The sequence below is a fragment of the Gorilla gorilla genome, chromosome 23, assembly GCF_029281585.2.
Source record: "Gorilla gorilla gorilla isolate KB3781 chromosome 23, NHGRI_mGorGor1-v2.1_pri, whole genome shotgun sequence".
In the NCBI taxonomy this organism is placed as follows: domain Eukaryota; kingdom Metazoa; phylum Chordata; class Mammalia; order Primates; family Hominidae; genus Gorilla; species Gorilla gorilla.
This window is the reverse complement of record NC_086018.1, coordinates 38,111,171-38,132,152: the sequence shown is the minus strand read 5'-3', so window position 1 is coordinate 38,132,152 and position 20,982 is coordinate 38,111,171. Positions and strand designations below refer to the sequence as shown.

The following is a 20,982-nucleotide window of genomic DNA, read 5'->3' as shown; positions in this document are numbered from 1 at the left end:
AATTCAGCTGAAAATCACTTTTTGGTAAAAAATTCTCTACTTTTCCTCAAAACCTACTACCTTCCCTAATGGCCTTCTGTTAACAGACATCCACAAACTATGTAACCACAGCAAAATGACAAATTCCAGCCATACATTAAATCATTCCAAATATAAGATTTGATTGATTGATTGATTTACACCCTCGGAGGAGGAGAATGGACTGACCCCTGCGAGATGAGATCAGCCTCCAAATATAAGATTTTAAACAAAAGCAAACATCAGGAGGAAAAACATAACCTGAGTTAAACTAAGGCTGATGAAGTTATAATCTAATTTATAACAGAAGCATCCACTTAGTGCAAGTATAAAAAGAATGTTCTCTTATTCTTGAGTCTAATTCATTCTGAACTGATAAACTATTCAGTAATTGAAAAATCAAGAAAGCTAGTCATTTATTTTTCCAAAAAGAAGTTGAAAACTGAGTTTATGGCACAGTAATATATTCTATACCAGTCTAATTACATGTTCACCAAGCAATCTCCCAATTATACCTTATCTTTCCAGGGAGAAAATGTACTAGCCAGAAATCCAATCTTCCTTTTTTTTGAGGCAGGGTCTGGCTTTGCTGCCCAGGCTGGAGTGCAGTGGCATGATCACAGCTCACTGCAGCGTCAACAGCCCTGGGTACAAATGATCCTCCTACCTCAGCCTCCTGAGTAGCTGGGACTGCAGGCATACACCACCATGCTCAACTAATTTTTGTATTTTTTGGAGACAGGGTTTTGTCATGTTGCCTAGGCTGGTCTCGAAGTCTTGAGCTCAAGCAATCTGCCCGCCTCGGACTCCCAAAGTGCTGGGATTGCAGGCATGAGCCCCAGTCTTCCTTAACATTATATTTCACTATCAATTAGTAAATTAGGATCTTGGGGAAGGGTGTATATGTACCTCAGAAATTCTGGGGTGTGTGTATCTTGGGTGTCCTGGGTATGTGTGCCTCTGTGTGTGTGTGTGTGTGAGGGAGATTTCTAGATCGTGTGTGTACCTCACAGGCTCTGACTAACCCTACATCAGATTCAGGGTCTAGATGAGTCTGATGAAAATCTATAAGCTTCTGCTTTGGCTACGGAAAGAAGAAAGAAATCTGGTGATATGGGAAAGGAAAACCAAGAGGACAGGATGACATCTGTCCCTCCACCCAAGCCATGGACTAGATCATAGCCCCGTAGAGGGGGCATTCAGAAAGAAACGGGAAGAGTTGTTTTCAGAGCTCCCAGGAAGAGCTACAGACAATTCTGAATGGACAGAGAGGGAAGTAAAAGTAATACTAAGGGTCTCATGTAACTATGTTAAGAAGCAGCCAAGGAAAATCAGCACATGGAGCCAGATATAGACAAAAATATAGATAAATATTTATATATAGGATTTATATATAGGATTAATATATATTTATTTTAATTTTATTTATTATATATATTTACATACAAGATTTGATGATGATAACACTCCTTAGGCTTTAGATTGAAAAAACAAAGCAAACAAATTACCATTTAAAAATTTATAATACGTAGCCATAAAAAAGAATTAAATCATCCAGGCATGGTGGCTCATGCCTGTAATCCCAGTACTTTGGAAGACCTAGGTGGGTGGAGTGCTTGAGATCAGAAGTGTGAGACCAGCCTGGACAACAAAGTGAGACCCCGTCTCTACAAAAAATACAAAAATTAGCCAGGTTTGGTGGTGTGCACCTGTAGTCCCAGCTACTCAGGAGGCTGAGGTGGGAGGATGGTTTGAGCCTGGGAGGCAGAGGCTGCAATGAGTCAAGATCGTATGACTGCACTCCAGCCTGGGCAAGAGAGCCAGGCCCAGTCTAAGAAAAAAAAAAAAAAAAAAAAAAGAATGAACGTCCTTTGCAGCAACAGGGATACAGCTGAAGGCCATTATCCTAAATGAATTAACACAGAAACAGAAAACCAAATGCTGCATGTTCTCACTTATAAGTGGGAGCTAAACACTGGGTATATGTGGACATAAAGATGGAAACGGTGGACACTGGGGACTCCAAAAGGGAGAGGGAGGGAAGGGAACAAGGGTTCAAAGACAAGCTCTTGGGTACTATGCTCACTACCTGAGTGATGGAATCATTTGTACCCCAAGCCTCAGCATCACACAACATACCCATGCAACAAACCTGCACGTGTACCTCTGAATCTAAAATAAAACAAAATAAAATTTGTAATAGAAAAACACCTAAAAATTATCAGTGACTGCCTCTGTGCAGCAGGAACAGGGGACCAGCTTTGACTCCTGACTTTATATACTTCTGATTTTTTATAAGCCTATAGTAACTTTTGTAACAAACTTTAAAAGACATAGTATTAGTGTTCTAAAAATAAATTATAAAGTTCTCTGTAGTTCAGTAAAATTGTTTTAAATTAGCATATAGGATTAAAAAGTATACTGAAAAGAAAAAATATTTCTCAATCTTATGTTAGGTTCTAATTTAACTCAATTGAATTTTTACAGTCATGTAAAATGAAATACCCATTCTACTCATCCATAGCCTCTACTGTTCAATTTCTACCCAAACTGTACCTTTCAGTAATTTACTGACCTTGGAACTGCTTTCTTCCGATACTTCTCCCTCATTGGTTTGCATGGGAACAGATTTTGTGCAAAACTCTGCAGAAACACAAAAATACTGCCTAAAAGAAGAGAGAAGAAAAAAAGTATGTAAGGAATTCAGGGCAAAAAAAAATTTTTTTTCAAAGGTTTAGACTGAAATTCTCTCAATAAGGCCATAGATACTGTGAAGTAACTTTGAGTAACTTTGTGTGTGTGTGTGTGTCTATGCATATGCATCTTAAAGGTAAGAAAGGGAGGGAGAGAAGCAGGGAGGGAATGTTTCCCATCTTGGGGGAGAAGGGTAGATAGGAAAGGTTTCCAGCATTGGGATATTAATAGCTCTAGATTTCTTTCCCTATTTTATTTGGCTTTTGGCAGAGGTGGTGGTGAAATTCTTACAGCAGACACTGACCTGCAAGAAAGTATGGCAGTGAGCAAAGCGGTGCACCTGTTGTTCCGCCCCTGCAGGTCACAGTGCCTGGGTATTAGGCTAAGGCTATTGGAATTGGCAGGGTTTCCCGGGTTTATAATTTATGAATAACGTTCCTGCTTTCTTTATAACTGAAATTAAAGTACACTATAATGGCTGGCCCCACTTTTCATTTTTAGGAAATGTGCTTAATAAACTAAATGTCAGTTCATTTATTTTTATATGAGACTATTTATAGGGCAAGACAGTAAAAAGTAATTAATTTTTCCTCAAAGAATAAAATGAGTCAAGAAAAAGTTTGTTAAAATTTTATGAATTAAAATGTACCAAAAGGAAACTACTAAAAATTTATGCAACATTTTCAAGAATTCATTACATATGTAATTATTGAGGAATATTTTTTTTTTTTTTTGAGACACAGTCTTGCTGTGTCGCCCAGGCTGGAGTGCAGTGGTGAGAGTTTGGCTCACTGCAACCTCCACCTCCTGGGTTCAAGCGATGCTCCTGCCTCAGTCTCCCAAGTAGCTGGGACTACAGGCGCCTGCCACCACTCCTGGCCAATTTTTGTATTTTTAGTAGAGACAGGGTTTCACTATGTTGGACAGACTGGTCTTGAACTCCTGACCTCGTGATCCGACCGCCTCAGACTCCCAAAGTGCTGGGATTACAGGCGTGAGCCACCGCTCCTGGCCCTATTGAGGAATAATTATTCAAATGACACAAATCTCCATTATAATACAGGTATGAATATTTACAAACCTATCAGCTACTCTAAAGCTCATAGCTACAAAACATAAAAACTAAAAAAGGCCAGGTGCAGTGGCTCATGCCTATAATCCCAGCAATTTGGGAGGCTGAGGCAGGTGGATGGCTTGAGCTAACGCGTTCAAGACCAGCCTGGGGGCGAAACCCCACCTCTACCCAAAATACAAAAATTAGCCAGGCGTGGTGACACATGTATGTGGGCCCAGCTACTGGAGAGGCTGAGGTGGGAGGACTGGTCGAGTCCAGGAGGTCAAGGCTGCAGTGAGCTGTGATCACACCACTGCACTCCAGCCTTGGCAACAGAGTGAGACCCTGTCTCAAAAAAAAAAAAAAAAAAAAGTAAAAAGATGCTGGTAGTGTATGTTTTTTGTGTGTGCAAGAAAAATCTATTAATGCACAACGCTTGATGATCTGTTTTGGTGTAGGCTTCTCTATAACCAGCCAAGACTCAAGGCTAAGAAGGCACTTCCAGGAAGCTGTTGCCTCATCTACTGGGTGGGAAGGGGTTACCAAAATATCTACTTTGCTCACCCACCTAGCAAGGTCTTGTTGGGAACAAATGCATATTTATGTGATGTGAAGTGTAAAATCAGTACAGTAGAAGCTCTCAATTGATATCCATTCACTTGCTCCCAGCTTAATCAACATTGCCCATACCCTCTGTAAAACACATGAGGGATGCTCACAGCAAGTGAAAATAGGCTTTCTCTAGTTGATTTTGTCCCTCACCTATTTATCACAGTTGCGCAAAAAAAAAAAAAAAAAAAGTTCTCTTTCTATAAAAATTAGGTTGATAGCATTGGAAAAACTCAATAACTTATCCAGAAAGATTTTATGTGTAATTTGCTTCACAGATGTCTTTAAGTTCTCCTACTTCACTGAAACAGAGACTGCATTTCTCTGTTTCATTATAGGCATAGCTGAACCAGGAAAACTCCTTGGAACTCCATTCATGCTTGCAGGCCTGTGCTCAGCACACTCCTTGGTCTGGTGCTGTACTGTCTGCTTCCTCCAGACCCACACTCCATTCTCCGCCTAACTGTGTACCCCAGGGGACACCATCATTGGGCTCCTTATCTTCTGGCTGCTGGCTGGGCTAAGCCAGTGGGAGGCACTGACTGGAGACAGGAGGTCGGGAGAGGAAGAAGGGATGGCAGTGGTTGTTTCTTCTATGAAAGGGCACTGCTCTCAACTTGCTGGCTTCTCCTTCAGCTTTAATCTTTTTACTTTCATCCTTTCTGGATTCTCCTATTTGGCTGTTCTATTTTTCTTAAGTCTCTTTCTAGCTTGACTTGCCTGGCTAAATTAGTTTTTTCCTTCTCTGACAATCACTGCTATTTCCCGTTACCGACTCCTCCTCCCTATCCCCTAACACTGCACACTGTCATCTCTCCTCCCCCATGCTACCACCCTCTACCCAAGGCTTTAACCAAGACTTCTGCCCCTCCACTCACTTCTTAAAATCCATCGTGTCCCAATAAGATCCTACCAAGGCCCAAGTCTTACCTTCCCTACTACTACAGCCCTCAGTTTTCCAACATGTTAGAATGGAAATAGGGAAACCAACAAAGGCTACTGAACCACCCAGTGGCTGACAACAATTGGGAACCTTACTATTGCTAGGCCTGAAGCGGAAGGGGCAGTGACTGGAACCTGGAGGGGGAGCTGTGGCCGTCACTGGAGTCCAACTGACCCGAATGCTTACGGATGTGTGACCTTGAGGGAATTACTCAATTTGTCTCAGTCTCAGCTTCCCTACCAAAACTTGGGAATAATAGTTATTCTGAGGATTCACTGACAATGTATTTGCACTTGATACATAATAGGTACTTAATAAGTACATGGAGATGACCAACTCACAAGACATTCTCTACTCTGAATTCTTATTCTTTCAGGGTCCGATCCCCAATGATCTCCATTTCCCTTTGGACATGCTGTGAAAGGGGAATGCTTCTTCCTGGCTCCTGAGTTTCCACCTTTGGCTCCTCTCCACCTGTACACAATCCACTCCAGAGAAGTTAACAGGATCTTACTTTAATGGTGAGTTTGGAAGGAGAAACAACGTAGGTGGAGCTCAGCCCTGTCTTTTCCTTCCTTCTGGAAACCAGCTGCCCCGGGAAGCATGCATTCTCCTCTTCTCCTCCACCCATAAACACAGGACCCTCACAACTACCCGTGAGTAGGTCAGTCTGTGTTATTATGAAGTTCAGTGTTAAGTTCACTGGCCTGTAGATGTGTCACATTCTCCAATACAGCTTTTTTTTTTTTAAGCCCGGCCCCTCTGCCCAGTGGCACACATAATAGCAGTGGCAGCAGGAATGGGCAGTCCAATACCGCTTTATTAGTCAGAGAAACAGTATTTTGGTCTCCCAAATGCCCTCCTTTTAAAAAGGAGGGAAAAATGAAAAGTGTAACAATTTCTCGCTGCATATAAGCTTTTAAAAAGGAGGACATTTGGGAGACCAAAATATAGAGCCCAGTCAAGGGAAGGAGAGTGCTATTTATTGGGTCTCAAAGACCCTAACCTCTAGTGTGTGGCACCGAATTTTTGATAAATAGACACGAACTAAAATTCAAGGGAGTAAAATACATGTGGCATTTTTGAGGCTTCTGTTAAGGCCAGGACTTTAGGCCTTGGACTTTAATGAGGGGGCACAGTATTTTCTTGTAGAAGCTTATATTAGGCTTTTTACTGTTGTTTTTATAGTTATACACTAGCTTGTAACTATTGAGGCTGAATTAGAGGTTTATAAACCATAGGCACACAGTATTTTGACCTTAGCAGCGACTGTAGTTATGGCAACTTTGTCTTCACGTAAGTGGCTGTTTCTATAGAGACAAGGCTGCGTACACTAGGCACATAAGCCTTAGCAAAGGGTTGGGGGCTTTGCAGGCCTCATCAAGAAACAAGCCACAGACGGTTGTGGCGGTGGTGGTGATGCTGGTATTGAAAGCTCATTTACATATCAGCTGTGCAGGCAGCCTCAGCATACACTGGCTGCTCTGGCCTAGCAAGCAAATGCCAGCTGTGCTGGCCTCAGCAAAGGGAATAGGGCATTAGTGGGCTTGGGTAGCTTCAGTGTACAGAAGGCTGGTGCTTGACCTTGAATTATGCCGGCACAGCTTTTCCTAAGCAGGCATGGCTGAGGAAAGATTAGACTTCAGGGAAAACAGACTTTCTTCCTACAGGCCTTTTAGACATCAGAAAGTGGAACAATCACTCGCTGCATATAAGCTGCAAAGCAGCTGAATTTCAAATAGCACACATGCATTACAAAACCAGTGAAGTTCTTCCTTTAAATTGCTTGTGCTGGGTTTATATAGGTGATTCAAAAGGAAAATGAAAATTAAGAGGTTTCTGGCTATACAAGGAAGGAAGGAAGGAAGGAAGGGAGGGAGGGAGGAGGGAAAGGAGGAAGGAAGGGAGACTGGCATAACTCTGGCTGACCTAGACTTACTGGTTAAGAACAATGTACTAAGAAACAAAAGCTAGGGAATGCTAGGGGAGGAAAACTTTTTTCCCTGCTCCTGATGCTTCCTTCCACATGGGACAATATCCAATTTTTCATATTCCTGGCTTTGTATCCCTGACTCAGGCTGTCAGGGGTGAAGTCACTTCTCTGATCAGTGTGTTTGGAAGAAGAAACCAGGCTTGCATAGTCCAGCCCTTTTCTCTCCCTTTTCCCTCGGGGGCACCTGTTCTGCTCTGCTCCTTTCGTTGGCTAGGAGGCAGGCGAGAAGGCAGGTCTATCCCAGACTAGTGTTGCTGGGCGAATAAACCTGTTAAGTCCAGTCCAGTATTAAAAATCTGCTTGCCCTTAGATTTAAGCCAGTTCTCCTATGGCAACTTTATGAATGATAAACGTGAAATTTTGATCTCCACCTATCTGCCTTACTCCTTTGTGCTAAGTCTCTGTTGGTTCAGAACTTGAGCAGGGAAGAGAATATTACTTATTGGATACCCTTTGATCTCAACTTATATCTAAAACGTATCCTCCTCAGAATTAAGTTCAGTTTTCCATATCAGCCTTGTCTTCCAAATTATTGCATTACCACAGCATTAATCACACACTTTTACTTCCTAAGCTTTTCACTAACCTCATTTCTAGTTACTCTCAAAGCACCCTGTATTCTGCATTCACGCAGGCAAATCTTTCCATTCTCAGCACACAACATGCTAATCTCTCTCTATGTATATCCTAGTCCACACCCTACTGGAAACCCCTTCCCCTCATCACCAATCCACATCTCTACCCTTCTAATATCTATTCAGTATTTTTTTTTTTTTTTTTTTGAGACAGGGTCTCACTCTGTCACCCAGGCTGAAGTGCAGTGGCATGATCACGGCTCAATGTAGCCTCAGCCTCGCTGGGCTTCCCAAGTAGCTGGAACTACAGGTACACATCACCATGCCCAGCTAATTTTTGTATTTATGGTAGAGTTGGGATTTCACTATGTTGCCCAGGCTAGTCTTGAACTTGTGAGCTCAAGCAATCCACCTGCCTAGGCCTCCCAAAATGCTGGGATTTAGGTGTGAGCCACAGTGCCTGGCCTCCAGTCAATTTTTATTTCTAAAAATCTTTCCTGATTAAAACCATGTAATGTGCCCACTTACTAAATGTCATATTGATACCCATTTTTATCTTTGTCCTTTATTTCACTTGCTCTCATTTTTTGTTGTTTTGGAGCTGTCCTTAGTTTTCAATGTGTTTCTTGAACAAACCTTGATAACATTCTTGTTTGAAGGCATGGCTTATGGTTGTGTCTAGGGCAACTTTACTTTCCTTTTGACAAAACAGAAGGTAAGTAAGGTAGGCAATGCAGAAGTGTGCGGTTAACTAAGGGTTCCATGTAAGAAGTGACAAAGTCTAATGTATCAGTGCTAACAGAGTCACAAAAAAGTCAGGGCAAAGCCCACTTACATGAAAACTAGAAGGGTGAACAAGTCATGCCAAAGTGACAAGTCATGTCCCCTCATGAGATGAGACAACACACAAGTGTTTATGTATGTATGTATGTATGTATGTATGTATGTTATCTATGTATGTATTTAGAGACAGAGTCCCGCTCTGTTGCCCAGGTTGGAGTGCAGTGGTGCAATATCGGCTCACTGCAACCTCTGCCTCCCAGGTTCAAGCAATTCTCCTGCCTCAGCCTCCCAAGTAGCTGGGACTACAGGCACGTGCCACCACGCCTGGCTAATTTTTGTATTTTTAGTAGACACAGGGTTTCACCATGTTGGCCAGGCTGGTCTGGAACTGCTGACCTCAAGTGATCTGCCCGCCTAGGCCTCCCAAAGTGCTGGGACTATAGGCGTGAGCCACCGTGTCCGGCCGACACAAGTGTTTAATTTCTGTTTTTGCACATCACTTCAACTTGGAGCAGTCACCAGTTTGGGACCTGTGGTAGGTGGTGGATATTCTTGACCTGGCACAGTGCTTGCTACACACGACAGGACTCAGCAAATGTTAAGAACTAAATACAAGTAATGTCCTACAGTACCTGTGCAAGTTCTTCCAGGAAAATTGCCAAATATGTTAATATTTTCAAAAGCCCTCCAGGATCCAGCCCTCGCCTGTCTCTCCAGCCTCGTCTGCCTGGTCTCTGTTCCTTTTGTTCCAGCCGTAATGAACATCTTACAGCTTTGCCAATACGGCAGACTGTTTCAGGTTTCCATGTTTTTGTTGCTATCACTCCCTCTGCCTTTCCCTCCTCGGGTGCCACAAGGGGAGACCCTACTTTCCAATCAAGGCTCAGCTTTTATGAACTATTTCCTGATCCATCTCTAGGCAGAAATAATGATTCCTTCCTCAGTGCCTCCAGTGGATCTTGTTTGAATTCTATTATGGGATCTGTAACACTTTATTGGATTTATTTACTCACATAGATTCCTCTATGTGATAAGGATTAGACTGTCAACCCCTTGATACCAGACGCTATATCTTGTTAATCTCTGTATTCAGTCTACTTAAAACTGTGTACCTGGCATTTAATATGTATTCAATAAATTTCTATGTAAGAATGACTGAATTAATGCATGACAGTGCTTTTTCTTTAAAATGCAATAGACGTCAATTCAATAAACATTTACTGTGCCTCTACCACATGCCAGATGGTGCTGGGATAGTGTGTTATGCTGGAATGAGCTGTGGCTTTGAAAATGTAGAACAGTTCTTCTTTGTCAGTTATTAGCTGTGTGGTCTTGGGCAAGTTATTTAACTTTCTAATCCTGATATTTTCATCCAAAAGCTGTGCAGGAAAAGGTGTTATAAAGATTAAACAATGTGTGTAGAACTCTTAGCAAGGTGTCTAAGAGCATTTTATCTTATTTCTCTATACTACTGAGGCTGAATTGGAGGTTCAAAAACCATAGGCCACACAGTATTTTGACCTTAGCAGTGGCTATGGTTATGGCTACTGTCTTCAGGTAAGTGGCTGTCTCTATAGAGACAAGGTGCATACACTAGGCACATAAGCCTAGCAAAGGGTTGGGGAGAAATTCATCATGAATTTCTCATCCTACCCTGGACCCCTCATATTAGCTCATATTAGCAATCCTACCCTGGACCCCTCATATTAGCAAGTCCTATCATTTTTGCTCTCAAAATTTGTTTCTCGGATCCACCCACAATTCTTCATTTTCACTGCTGTCATCCTTTCTTGCTTGTGGGGGCCTCTTTTAGCCATTGAAAATAGGTTAGCTCCTTTCCAAGCAGTCTCAAAGGGTTTATATATTAGTAAAGGAGACAGATACAAATAAACAACTTTAATATAAAATATTGAATAATTTATTACTGTAATAACAACAGTGCTCTTAGAATACAGATGAAAAAGAAATTCTGCCAAGGGAGTTTGGGAGAAGAAGACAACAGGAAAAATACAACAAGAAGAGTAGATAGTCATTCTTCTCCCTGCTTCCAAACTCTAAAAAGAGAAAAGCATCAACCAAGGCACAAAGCCATGAAAAATACTATATATATATCTAGGGAAAAGAAAATGGTCCATTAAGGCTTACAGATAAGGATTCACTAAAAAAGCAGCCAGAAATGTTGACTGGAATTAGGTTTGAAGGGATCTGTGGGACAACATCTGCAGCAACTGGATGCCATGAGGGCTGTTTAAGTAAAGGCATGACCTGAGTAAATCTATCGTTCAGAAAGTGAACCCTGGCAGTAATGTGGACTACAGACCGCAGCAGGGAAAGGTGAGAGACAGAGACGCTAGGGGAACACTCACATTAAACTCACATAATCCTAATAACTAAGTTGTAGCTTTCTAGCATGAGGCACCAAATGTCAGTATCCATCTAAATACCAGTGCTTTACCTACCATATAGTAGGAAAGCAAGGGGCTGGTATGATGGTCACCTTAAAAATATCTTTCTGTAAGAACTTGGTAAAAGGGCAACAATGTTTTTGAAAAAGTACTTTTCTTCTTTTTAAGAAGAAGACTATTGCCAATACATGGTAGATATATATTTTAAAAACTTACCTTTGACAGTACCTGGGGCAACACAAGCCCGTGAAGATGAGTCTAGGTTACATTCAGTGCAAAAAACCACAACCCTGAAAAGAGAAAAAAATCACTATGAACTGTATGCTCATAGCAAGATGCCACATGAAACAGTGGCACAGGCAGACTTGTGGAAATCCAGCTCCTCCTTTCACCAGCTATTGTTTCTAGGCCCACAGCCCAACCCCTCAGAGCTCAGCTTCCTCAACCAACACTGGGAACAATAACAACACCTTCTTCATAGGGTTCTTTTGAAGTTTAAATGAAATATGTGTAAAACTCTTAGTACAGGGCAGGATACCAAACACATGCTCAATAAAGGCAAATGGTTATTAATATTAAGGCTTTGTACAATCAAGGGCATCACCCTCTACTCAGGTGTTTAGGTCAGACCCTGACATCCGTCATGAATTTCTCACCCAACCCCTCGTATCAGCCCATCAGCAAGTCCTATCATTTCCTCTTTCAAAATCTGTTTCTCAGATCTACCCATAATTCTTCATTTTCACTGCTGCCCTTCTTGCTTGTTGGGGCCATTTTGCTGGTTCTCTGTTCCTACTCTTGCTCCTCCCCAATCCATTCCCCCATAATGGCTGGAATAGTCTCTTCAAAATCAATTCATAGCAAGTTGCTAGTAAATGCAGTAAATATTTTATTTATTCCATGATGGAATCTCTCTCTGAAATATATATTCATGTATTTGAATACAGAGATATAGGAATATATATTAAATGGCCAGCAACTTCATTTTACAATGACACAAACAAACGCAGAAGGAATGCTCCTCAAGGTTGGAGCTACCTATGTGTGTGCAGGTGCTCAAAGCAATGGCGAGCGCAGCAGAGGCTCATCTGGGACCAGCATCTACACCGCTGTCAGAAAGCTGGCACTATTTGGAAGTTGGCCCCTTAGTTTCACAGTCAACCCAATACTTCTGTCCAAGACAGCGTGCTCCATTCCCCACAGCTAGAGATTGTAAGTCAGGGCTTCAGCCCCACATTAGAGCACAGTGCTGAGACGGTGCTGCAGGGAATCTGAAAGCACCTCACTGCCCTGCTATCTGTCGTCCCCTCTATTTGACTTACTTTATTTAATAGTGTTTGAATCAATACATCTCAGATGGAACTGTGATGAGAATTAGAAATATTTTGACTTGTCACCCTATCTCCCTACTGTACACTGTGTCCCAGCAGTCTTTCTTGCTAAAGAGGAAATTTGACCTCTGGGTATCTCGCCACCTAAATTCAGTCAATAACTACCTTTAGGGTAAAATCCAAGGCCTCTCCAGACCCATTATCACTTCATGACTGCACAGTTTCCTTACTCACAACACACACACTGATGTCTGAGAGCCCTCTGCCTATTCCCTTCCCCTTTTCCTTTAGGTGTTATCTCCTAGAAATTTTCTGTATCCTCCCTGGTTGGACAAAGTGTTCCTCCTCTGAGATACACATTATATTGGTAATATCCACGGGTCCATTTTCTTCACTCAGCAGGAGCTCCTTGATAGCAAGGACCATGTCTGACACACCTTTGAATTTGGTATTGGGTAGAGTCCAATCAACATAAGCTGAACTGAATCCCAATGGGATCCCAGCAATTCAGTACTTGAATGTGGATGTGTCCCCTAATTAAATGTATTGGTAAAAATTGAAGTTAGCTGCAACCTCCAAGATGGGTCTGGCCCTTACAGAGAATTCGAGGCTACGTGGTTATGTCTGACCCTCAGCACTTCAGAGGATGACTGGATTCATTAATTTTTTGTCAACTGCAGAGACTATCAAGAGAATAACACTAATTTTTAGTTCCCTATTCTGATTAAAGTCTCCCGTTTAGGTTAAAACACAGCCTCTTCTCTGGATCTATCATTAGTCCAAATAGTGTGCCAACCCTGTAAAGTTGCTCATTACATGTCTCCTTAACAGACAAGGCTAGAAAGAGACCATGCCACTCAGTCCCTAGCCTGCTTGGCAGTGAGTCTCAGACACTGCCTGTATTCAGAAGGGAGGGGAAAAAAAGAATTAAGGTAGAGGATAGGTAGGCTAGGGAAACTGAGCAGTTTTCCAAGTACTCTTGAATCCAGGTTTTACAGAACAGCTGCATTACTTTCTCTGCCAGGCTGTGAACCTCTGTATCAGGTACACACGTATTCAAAATAAACATAAAAATTAATTATAAATCAACATTTGAAATTATCTAGTTGAAGTTACCTACAGCACTATTTTCCTTCCAAGGTATAAATAGCGGCAAATTCCTCCACAACTGCTTTGAAATGCTCAGAACTACACGGTAATTCTACCATCTGATCAGGTACAGCCGCGGCAGTAAAACTGTGAACCACTCCAGTTTTCTCTCTTCTCTTTCAGAACAGCCAAACTAGTCTTGGAATTCACAGAAGAGGTGGGAATGTTCAGTGGATCTTGGGTTAAATCAATCCCCAGGTCCTGCTAAACTGCAAGCCGGCTGCAAGAATTCCTCTAGGCCGGGCGTGGTGGCTCACTCCTATAATCCTAGCACTTCACTTTGAGAGGCCGAGGCAGGAGGATCAGTTAAGCTCAGGAGTTCGAGATCAGCCTGAGCAACACAGGAAGACCCTATCTCTACAAAAAAATGTAAAAAATTAACGGGGCATGGTGGCATGTGCCTGTAGTCTCAGCTACTAAGGAGGCTAAGGCAGGAGAATTGCTTGAGTCTGGGAGGTCAAGGCTGCAGTGAACCATGATTACACCACTGCACTCCAGCTTGGATGACACAGTAAGACCCAGTCTCAAAAAAATGAAAATAAAAATAAAGAATTCTTCCAAAGCCAAGTACCTAACTAAACTCACAGGATTTAATTAGAACTAAATCTTTCCTAGAGAATATGGCAAGTTGAAAGAAATACATATTCAACAAACTATATTTATTTTGCTGGTATCTTACTAGTATCACCTCTGAGTATGGCAGGGTTTTAATTTTCAAACTTGACTATTCAGCACAATTATTTTACATTTAAATTCTCATTTTAAAAATTCAAGCAGTATAGAGAGGCTCTTAACCAATGTCCCCTCTCCTTCCATTCCAGTCTTCCCAGGACTCACCACTCCTATCAGTTTGATATCCAGCATAATTCTTGGGATACAGATTATTAAGAATACACTATAAACTTTTAATTGAGTCGCAAATAACTCTGAAAACCCTGTCTGCCTACATTGTTGGCAACTGGCCTAACTTCAAGCAAGACGTCCAGAAGAGATGTCTTAAGTGAGGCAGCAGATGTGAGGGAGGAGCACAACACCAGCAAGGAGGCCTGGAAGGTCTTCCCAGGAAGCAAGAGGGGATGCCAGGAGACTTGGTGGCAGACAGGAGGGTACCACCCATCCAGCTCTGTGAGCAGGGCACCTGGCCCAAGCGGACAAGAAGATACCTAGTTGATTAAGTAACACAAATAATAATATCTAAAGTTTAAGGAGGCCACGTGTGGTGGCTTACATCTGTAATCCCGGCACTTTGGGAGGCAGAGGTGGGCAGATTCATTGAGCTCACGAGTTCAAGACTAGCCTAGGCAACCTGGTGAAACCCCATCTCTACAAAAAACACAAAAAAATTAGCCCAGTATTGTGGTATGCACCTGTAGTCCCACCTACTCAGGAAGCTGAGGTGGGAGGATGGCTTGAGCCTAGGAGGCAGGGGATGCAGTGAGCCTAGATCACACCACTGCACTCCAGTCTGGGCAACAGAGCCAGACCTTGTCTCAAAAGGAGCACAGGTGGAGGTAGATCTGCTAGAAACAGATGGTTTTATTTAGTCCCCATACACAAGAGATTTACCATCATTCCAAGACCTGGAAATACTATCTTTGCAGTTTTAGGCCACTCCCTACTTCACTTCAACGCTTTGGAAGTTCTGTAAAAATACTGTCTGTCCATTCCTAAAAACATCCTCTTTAACCTTAAAATCTGTTCTAGCTATTGCGCTCCTCCTCCCCTCTTTCCCTTCCTAGTCCAGCTTTTGTTGTTGTTGAGATGGAGTCTTGCTCTGTCGCCCAGGCTGGAGTGCAGTGACGCAATCTCAGCTCACTGCAACCTCCACCTCCCAGGTTCAAGCAATTCTCCTGCCTCAGCCTCCCGAGTAACTGGGATTACAGGTGCGTGCCACCATGCCTGGCTCTATTTTTAGTCGGGGTTTCACCATGTTGACCAGGCTCGTCTTGAACCCCTGACCTCAAGTGATCAACCCTCTTTGGCCTCCCAAAGTGCTGGAATTATAGGCGTGAAACACTGCACCTGGCCTAGTCAAGCTTCTAGAAAAAGCAGTTTATATTTGTGGTCTCAACATACTAATTTCTCATTCACTTATTAATCATCACAACTTGATTTCTGTCCCTATCAATCTCAGTGTCAATGCAACGAGTACTATTCAACTGTTCTTCCTTTAACCTCTCTCTAGCATTTAAAAGTCAGAACCATTGTCTAAAAATAAACACAAAATAAATAAATAAAAATCCGAACCAGAACCACCTGAAACCTGTCATTTGGGAGCTACTTTCCTGTCTTAAGAGTAAGGATACTGAAGATCCAGCCACTGGGCCAGGGGCATCCTGTTTTAGTTCCTGGTATCCTGGCTGTGTCGGGTCCTCCTGTTCCCTTGGGTCTGCAACCAGCCTTCTTATCATGGGCAGGGTTTGGGGTGGGTGAGACGGTGAAAAGCTGCTGCTACAGCTGCTGCTGTACATGGCAGACTGGGGGACAAGGTCATGGAGAGGGAACCAAACTCAACTCTTGGCTTCACGGACTGAACTCAGTTCTGATGCCCAATCTGACATGGAGCAGGTTTAGTCCCTTCACCCACCCCCTTGGAAGGGCCCACGGCAGTACTTTTGCTACCTCTTGGTCTGTTTCTTTCCAGTCTGTTTCACAGGACAGTTTTTTTTCTCCCTGTCCTTTCATTACTGGTGTATTCCTCCTCCGGAGTCCACACCTCCCTTTCTCTTTTTATTACACACCCATCCTTTTGCTTTCTCTTTTTTGAGACGGAGTCTCACTCTGTTGCCCAGGCTGGAGTGCAGTGGTGCGATCTTGGTTCACTACAACCTCTGCTGCCGGGTTCAAGCAATTCTCCTGCCTCAGCCTCCCAAGTAGCTGGAATTACAGGCACCTGCTACCGCACCCAGCTAATTTTTGTATTTTTAGTAGAGATGGGGTTTTACCATCTTGGCCAGGCTGGCCTTGAACTCCTGACCTCGTGATCCACCCGCCTTGGCCTCCCAAAGTGCTGGGATTACAGGTGTGAGCCACTGCGCCCAGCCTGGTCTTATGCTTTCTCATAGATACAGCTTCCCCCTGGATCTTGATGACTCCCAAGTCTTTCTCTAGTGCTCACCTTTGTTACAGCCTTTAGAACTATCTACATAACTGCCTAATGCAGCTCCACCTCATGTGCCACAGGGCCCTAAAATAAAACAACCCTCCCCCAAAGCGTGTTCTTCTGCCTCACTTGGGAATACTGCCATCCCACTCAAATCAGAAGTCTGCGAACATCAGCAGTTCCTTCCTCTCACCAAACTGTCAGTTCTAATTCCCAACTATTCTAGTATATACTTCCTTATTCCTACCGCCACTGACTGCCCTGCTTCTGGCATAGCTTCTCACCAGTCTTATGCTAGTTATTTTTTCAATTGGTTTTCCTACCCTCAAGACCCACCCCTCCCCTACACCACTAGAATTACCTTTAAAAAGTAGAAATCCTTACTGCCTTTGCAATGTGCCTCATCCACCCTGTAGATAAAACCCCATTCCCACTGCGGTTGGCGAGGCCTGGTCTCTGCTCGCCCCACTGCCTTCGCCTCCAAAGCCCAATTGTTTTCCATTTCCCTTGAGCACCACGTGGTTTCACGTGCCGTTGAATGTGCTGCTTGCACCTGGACTGCCTTCCCACGGACAGGACAAATTTCTTCCCAACTTTCAAGATGCAGGCTTAGGGAAACCTGTTCTGTGAAGTCTTTCCTGACTCCCTCTTCTCACAGGTGATCTGGACGGATCCTTCCCCTGGTGAGCAACTGCACTCAGAACACACACTAGGCTTGCTTATGTGTGCGTACACTCGGAGGTGGTAAGCTTCCCGGTCTAAGGCTTCCTTATCACTGTCATTTAATATAGTGCCAGCACAAAGGACGTTCCCAATAAATTATTGTGGAATAAACACACACATTTTTACGAAAAAACTAAAATCAACTCAATACAATATGACATTCTGAGCTTACGAAAACAAAGCTGGGGCTTATCAGCTGTAACAGTCTATGAGGGCAGTGTACTTACTTGCACGGCATCCCCAGACTTCCTGGGAGAAGCAGTGAAGGAAACTTTGGGACTGATGGTAGGACCCTGGCACAAGAATGTTAATCTGATTTTTATGTCTTGGAAGTCAGGAAAGGTTGCCTAAGAAAAACAAACTCAGTCCAAGGTAGGAATGATCAGAAAGACTCATACCCAACCTTGGGGTATTAATCCAGCTTGCTCAACTAATTTATGCCCTCCAGCCTGGCCCCAGAATAATCTGTCAATTCTTTAACAGAAAAGGCTTGAGAAAGTAAGACTGCCTTCTGAAAGCCTAAAACAACTGCAAATCACTTACAGGTAGAGGCAGGGATGGTAGGGAATTCACCGAGGGTTACAAGAACAGCAGAGGCAGCTACTGAAACAGCAGATTCAAGTCAACCAGCTTTACTGAATGCTTACTAAGTACATGGCACTGTGCTCAGCAAGTTTTCAGAGCAAGGGCCTACGTCCAGATTTTATTGCAATTGTTGGTCACATAAGAATTAAGCAGATTAGAGGTAATAAATATGTTAACTGGGTTGACTTAATCATTCCATATTATATTCATAAATCACAATATCACTTTGTACCCCATAAGCATATGCAATTATAATTTGGCAATTTACATTAAAAATTAAAATTAAAAGAAATAATTAAGCAGATTAACATGTTAACTTTTGTGACCAATTTATTGGTGATTAAAGAAAAATCTTTGTTCTTTTTCTATATTGCATATTGATTTTATGAGGTGAGATTGTTCACAAATTTTAGATGTATACTGCTTCTCCAATAAACCAGTGAGTTGAACATTGATAATGATGATAGTAATATGAATAATCATTAACAATTGTTTATGCTTTGCCCAGCACTGTGTACCTTGGAAGTCTCAAAAAACTCTCATTTCAGATCTGATCCCCTTTTTCAGGGGCCTTACACTATATATAAAGAGAAAAAAGCTAAGCGCTAAGCTGAGTGGCACAGAAGTTTAGAGAACGTAGAGAAAACGGTGAGCTAGATAACCTGTGCCGCCTTCAGAGAGAAACTGGGATTCCAGCTGGAACTGACAGGATTTGAAGCAGGTGATTCTCAAACCCTTTTGTCTCAGGATCCCTTTACACTTAAGAAAATTATGGAGGACCTCAAAGAGCTCTTGTTTATCTTAATTTTAATTATCAATATTTGCCATACTAAAAATTATAACTATGAAACATGAGAAGTATTAGTTCATTTATTCAGCCAACAAACATAAGAAAAACGCTCACTATCACTGATCATTAGAGAAATGAAAAACCACAATGAGATGCCATCTCATGCAAGTCAGAACGGTGATTTTATATTAAAAAGTCAAGAAACAACAGATGCTGGCAAGGCTGCAGAGAGATAAGGACGCTTTTACGCTGTTGGTGGGAATGTAAATGAGTTCAACCATTGTGGAAGACAGTGTGGTGATTCCTCAATGACCTAGAACCAGAAATACCATTTGACCCAGCAATCCCATTACTGGGTATATACCCAAATGAATATAAATCATTCTATTATAAAGATACATACACGCGTATGTTCACTGCAGCACTATTCACAACAGCAAAGACATGGAATCAACCCAAAGGCCCATCAATGATAGACTGGATAAAGAAAATGTGGTACATATACATCATGGAATACTATGCAGCCATAAAGAGGAATGAGATCATGTTCTTCACAGGAACACGGATGCAGCTGGAAGCCATTATCCTCAGCAAACTAATGCAGGAACAGAAAATCAAACACTGCATATTCTCACTCATAATTAGGAGCTGAACAATGAGAACACATGGACACAGGGAGGGGAGCAACACGGGCCTGTTGGCTGGGGGTGGGTGGCGGGGGGAGGGAGACATCAGGAAAAATAGCTAATGTATGCTGGGCTTAATACTTAGGTGATGGGTTCACAGTGCAGCAAACCACCATGGCACATGTTTACCTACGTAACAAACCTGCACATCCTGCACATGTACCCTGAAACTTAAAATAAAAATAATAAACTATTGCTTTTTAAATTAAAAATGGTATTTCAAAGGATTAAAAATTTGAGGACAGTGGCACTGTTTTACATCTTTGCAAATTTCTTTAATGTCTAGCTTGAGCAACAACAGCTGCACCCAAATATATACTTTTGCATTCAATCTTTTGCAGTATCACATGTCTGGAAAAACTCCAATGTGCACTCATGGGAGAATGAATTTAAAAGGCATACAGCATCTTAATATTATTAAAATAGTTGTGACCTTCTGAAAGGGTCTTGGATGGGAGGAAGGAGCACACTTTGACAAGTGTTCATTGAAAAAGATAAAGAAAATGGTCTAAGCAAGCAAGAGCTGGGCAAGAAGGAAATGTGTGGCTCCTAAGCCCTAACTTCCAAGAACACAAACCCCTACTCTTAACAGCTCAGCTACAACCAAGCTAACCTCCGTGGTGAATCTCAGAGACAGAGATGGCCAGGGCAAGGCAGGGTTCTGCCGGGCTGTGCAGGGTGGTGCTGACAGCAGTGCCACCAGGGAGGCTCTACTGCCCTGGGCGACATTCTCTAGAGGCCACGTCAGGTTTTCCTCTCCAGAGCCTCCACTGTGCTCTCCTGCTAGAAGAGAAGCTGTAAATGGCTTACCAGAACTGCCTTGCCATGGCTTCCCGGGGCTGTGTTTACTAACTGCAAAATCATCTCCCTGCTGCAGTCTCAAAGTCTTCAGACATTTCTTGATCTGGCTGTCTTAAAAAGCAAATTTAACATCAGCCACGTAGCCAGGTTTTCCTTGCCAACAATCATGTGAGTTTGCTATTCTGTTCCTGTGCATCTTGCGCACTGTAAAAACAGTTCCTGGAGCATCATATGTCATGGATCTAGTTGCCATAAACTGAAAACATTTTCTTCATATTTTGTGGCACAAACTAAAAGCATTCTGGATGCGGTTTGCATACAGTCCATCTCTGGCCAAAAAAGAGGTTTAAATTTATGGATAAACAGAGAAAGGGGGGTAGCCACTGCCTTAGTTAAGCCATTTTATTATCAAAGTCAACGTTGGATAGTGTGTATTTTTTAATTTAATTTTTTCCTGTGATTAACGTTCTGAAATTATCCTGCAATAAGTATAACCATGTTCATTTTATGTAGCGAGCTTAAATTTGTCTAACAGTATTTTATAGCTGACAGAAGCAGAGAGGAAACAGAAGCTTCTTTTTGGTCTCTTAAAATAAAAATAAAAAATAGAAACAGTCATGAATCTATAGTTTTTCAGTCTTTTTTTATTTTTTAGTAAACATATTCATTAAGGCCCCTTAACAAGACGGGACAGATCATTTTTAAGTCAAAGTGAAACTAAAACTTTAAAAGACATTTCT

General features: G+C 42.3%; 1 protein-coding gene across 13 annotated transcripts in view; it reads right to left on the bottom strand.

The window, feature by feature from the left end:
• The window catches only part of TNRC6B (trinucleotide repeat containing adaptor 6B), a 296,357-nt gene that overhangs the window by 206,710 nt on the left and 68,665 nt on the right, over positions 1-20,982 (bottom strand). For 9 of the 13 annotated variants that reach the window (XM_055374696.2, XM_055374703.2, XM_055374712.2 and 6 more), the window contains exons 2-3: positions 11,291-11,364; positions 2,594-2,684 (exon numbers count right to left, since the gene is read on the bottom strand). In XM_055374696.2, coding sequence (XP_055230671.1) covers positions 2,594-2,638 — 45 coding nt within the window. In that variant the 5' untranslated portion in view covers positions 2,639-2,684; positions 11,291-11,364. Of the gene's footprint in view, positions 1-2,593; positions 2,685-11,290; positions 11,365-20,251; positions 20,409-20,982 lie in introns of those variants that run through there. The other 4 variants (XM_063704788.1, XM_063704790.1, XM_063704787.1 and 1 more) reach the window with 3 other exon arrangements.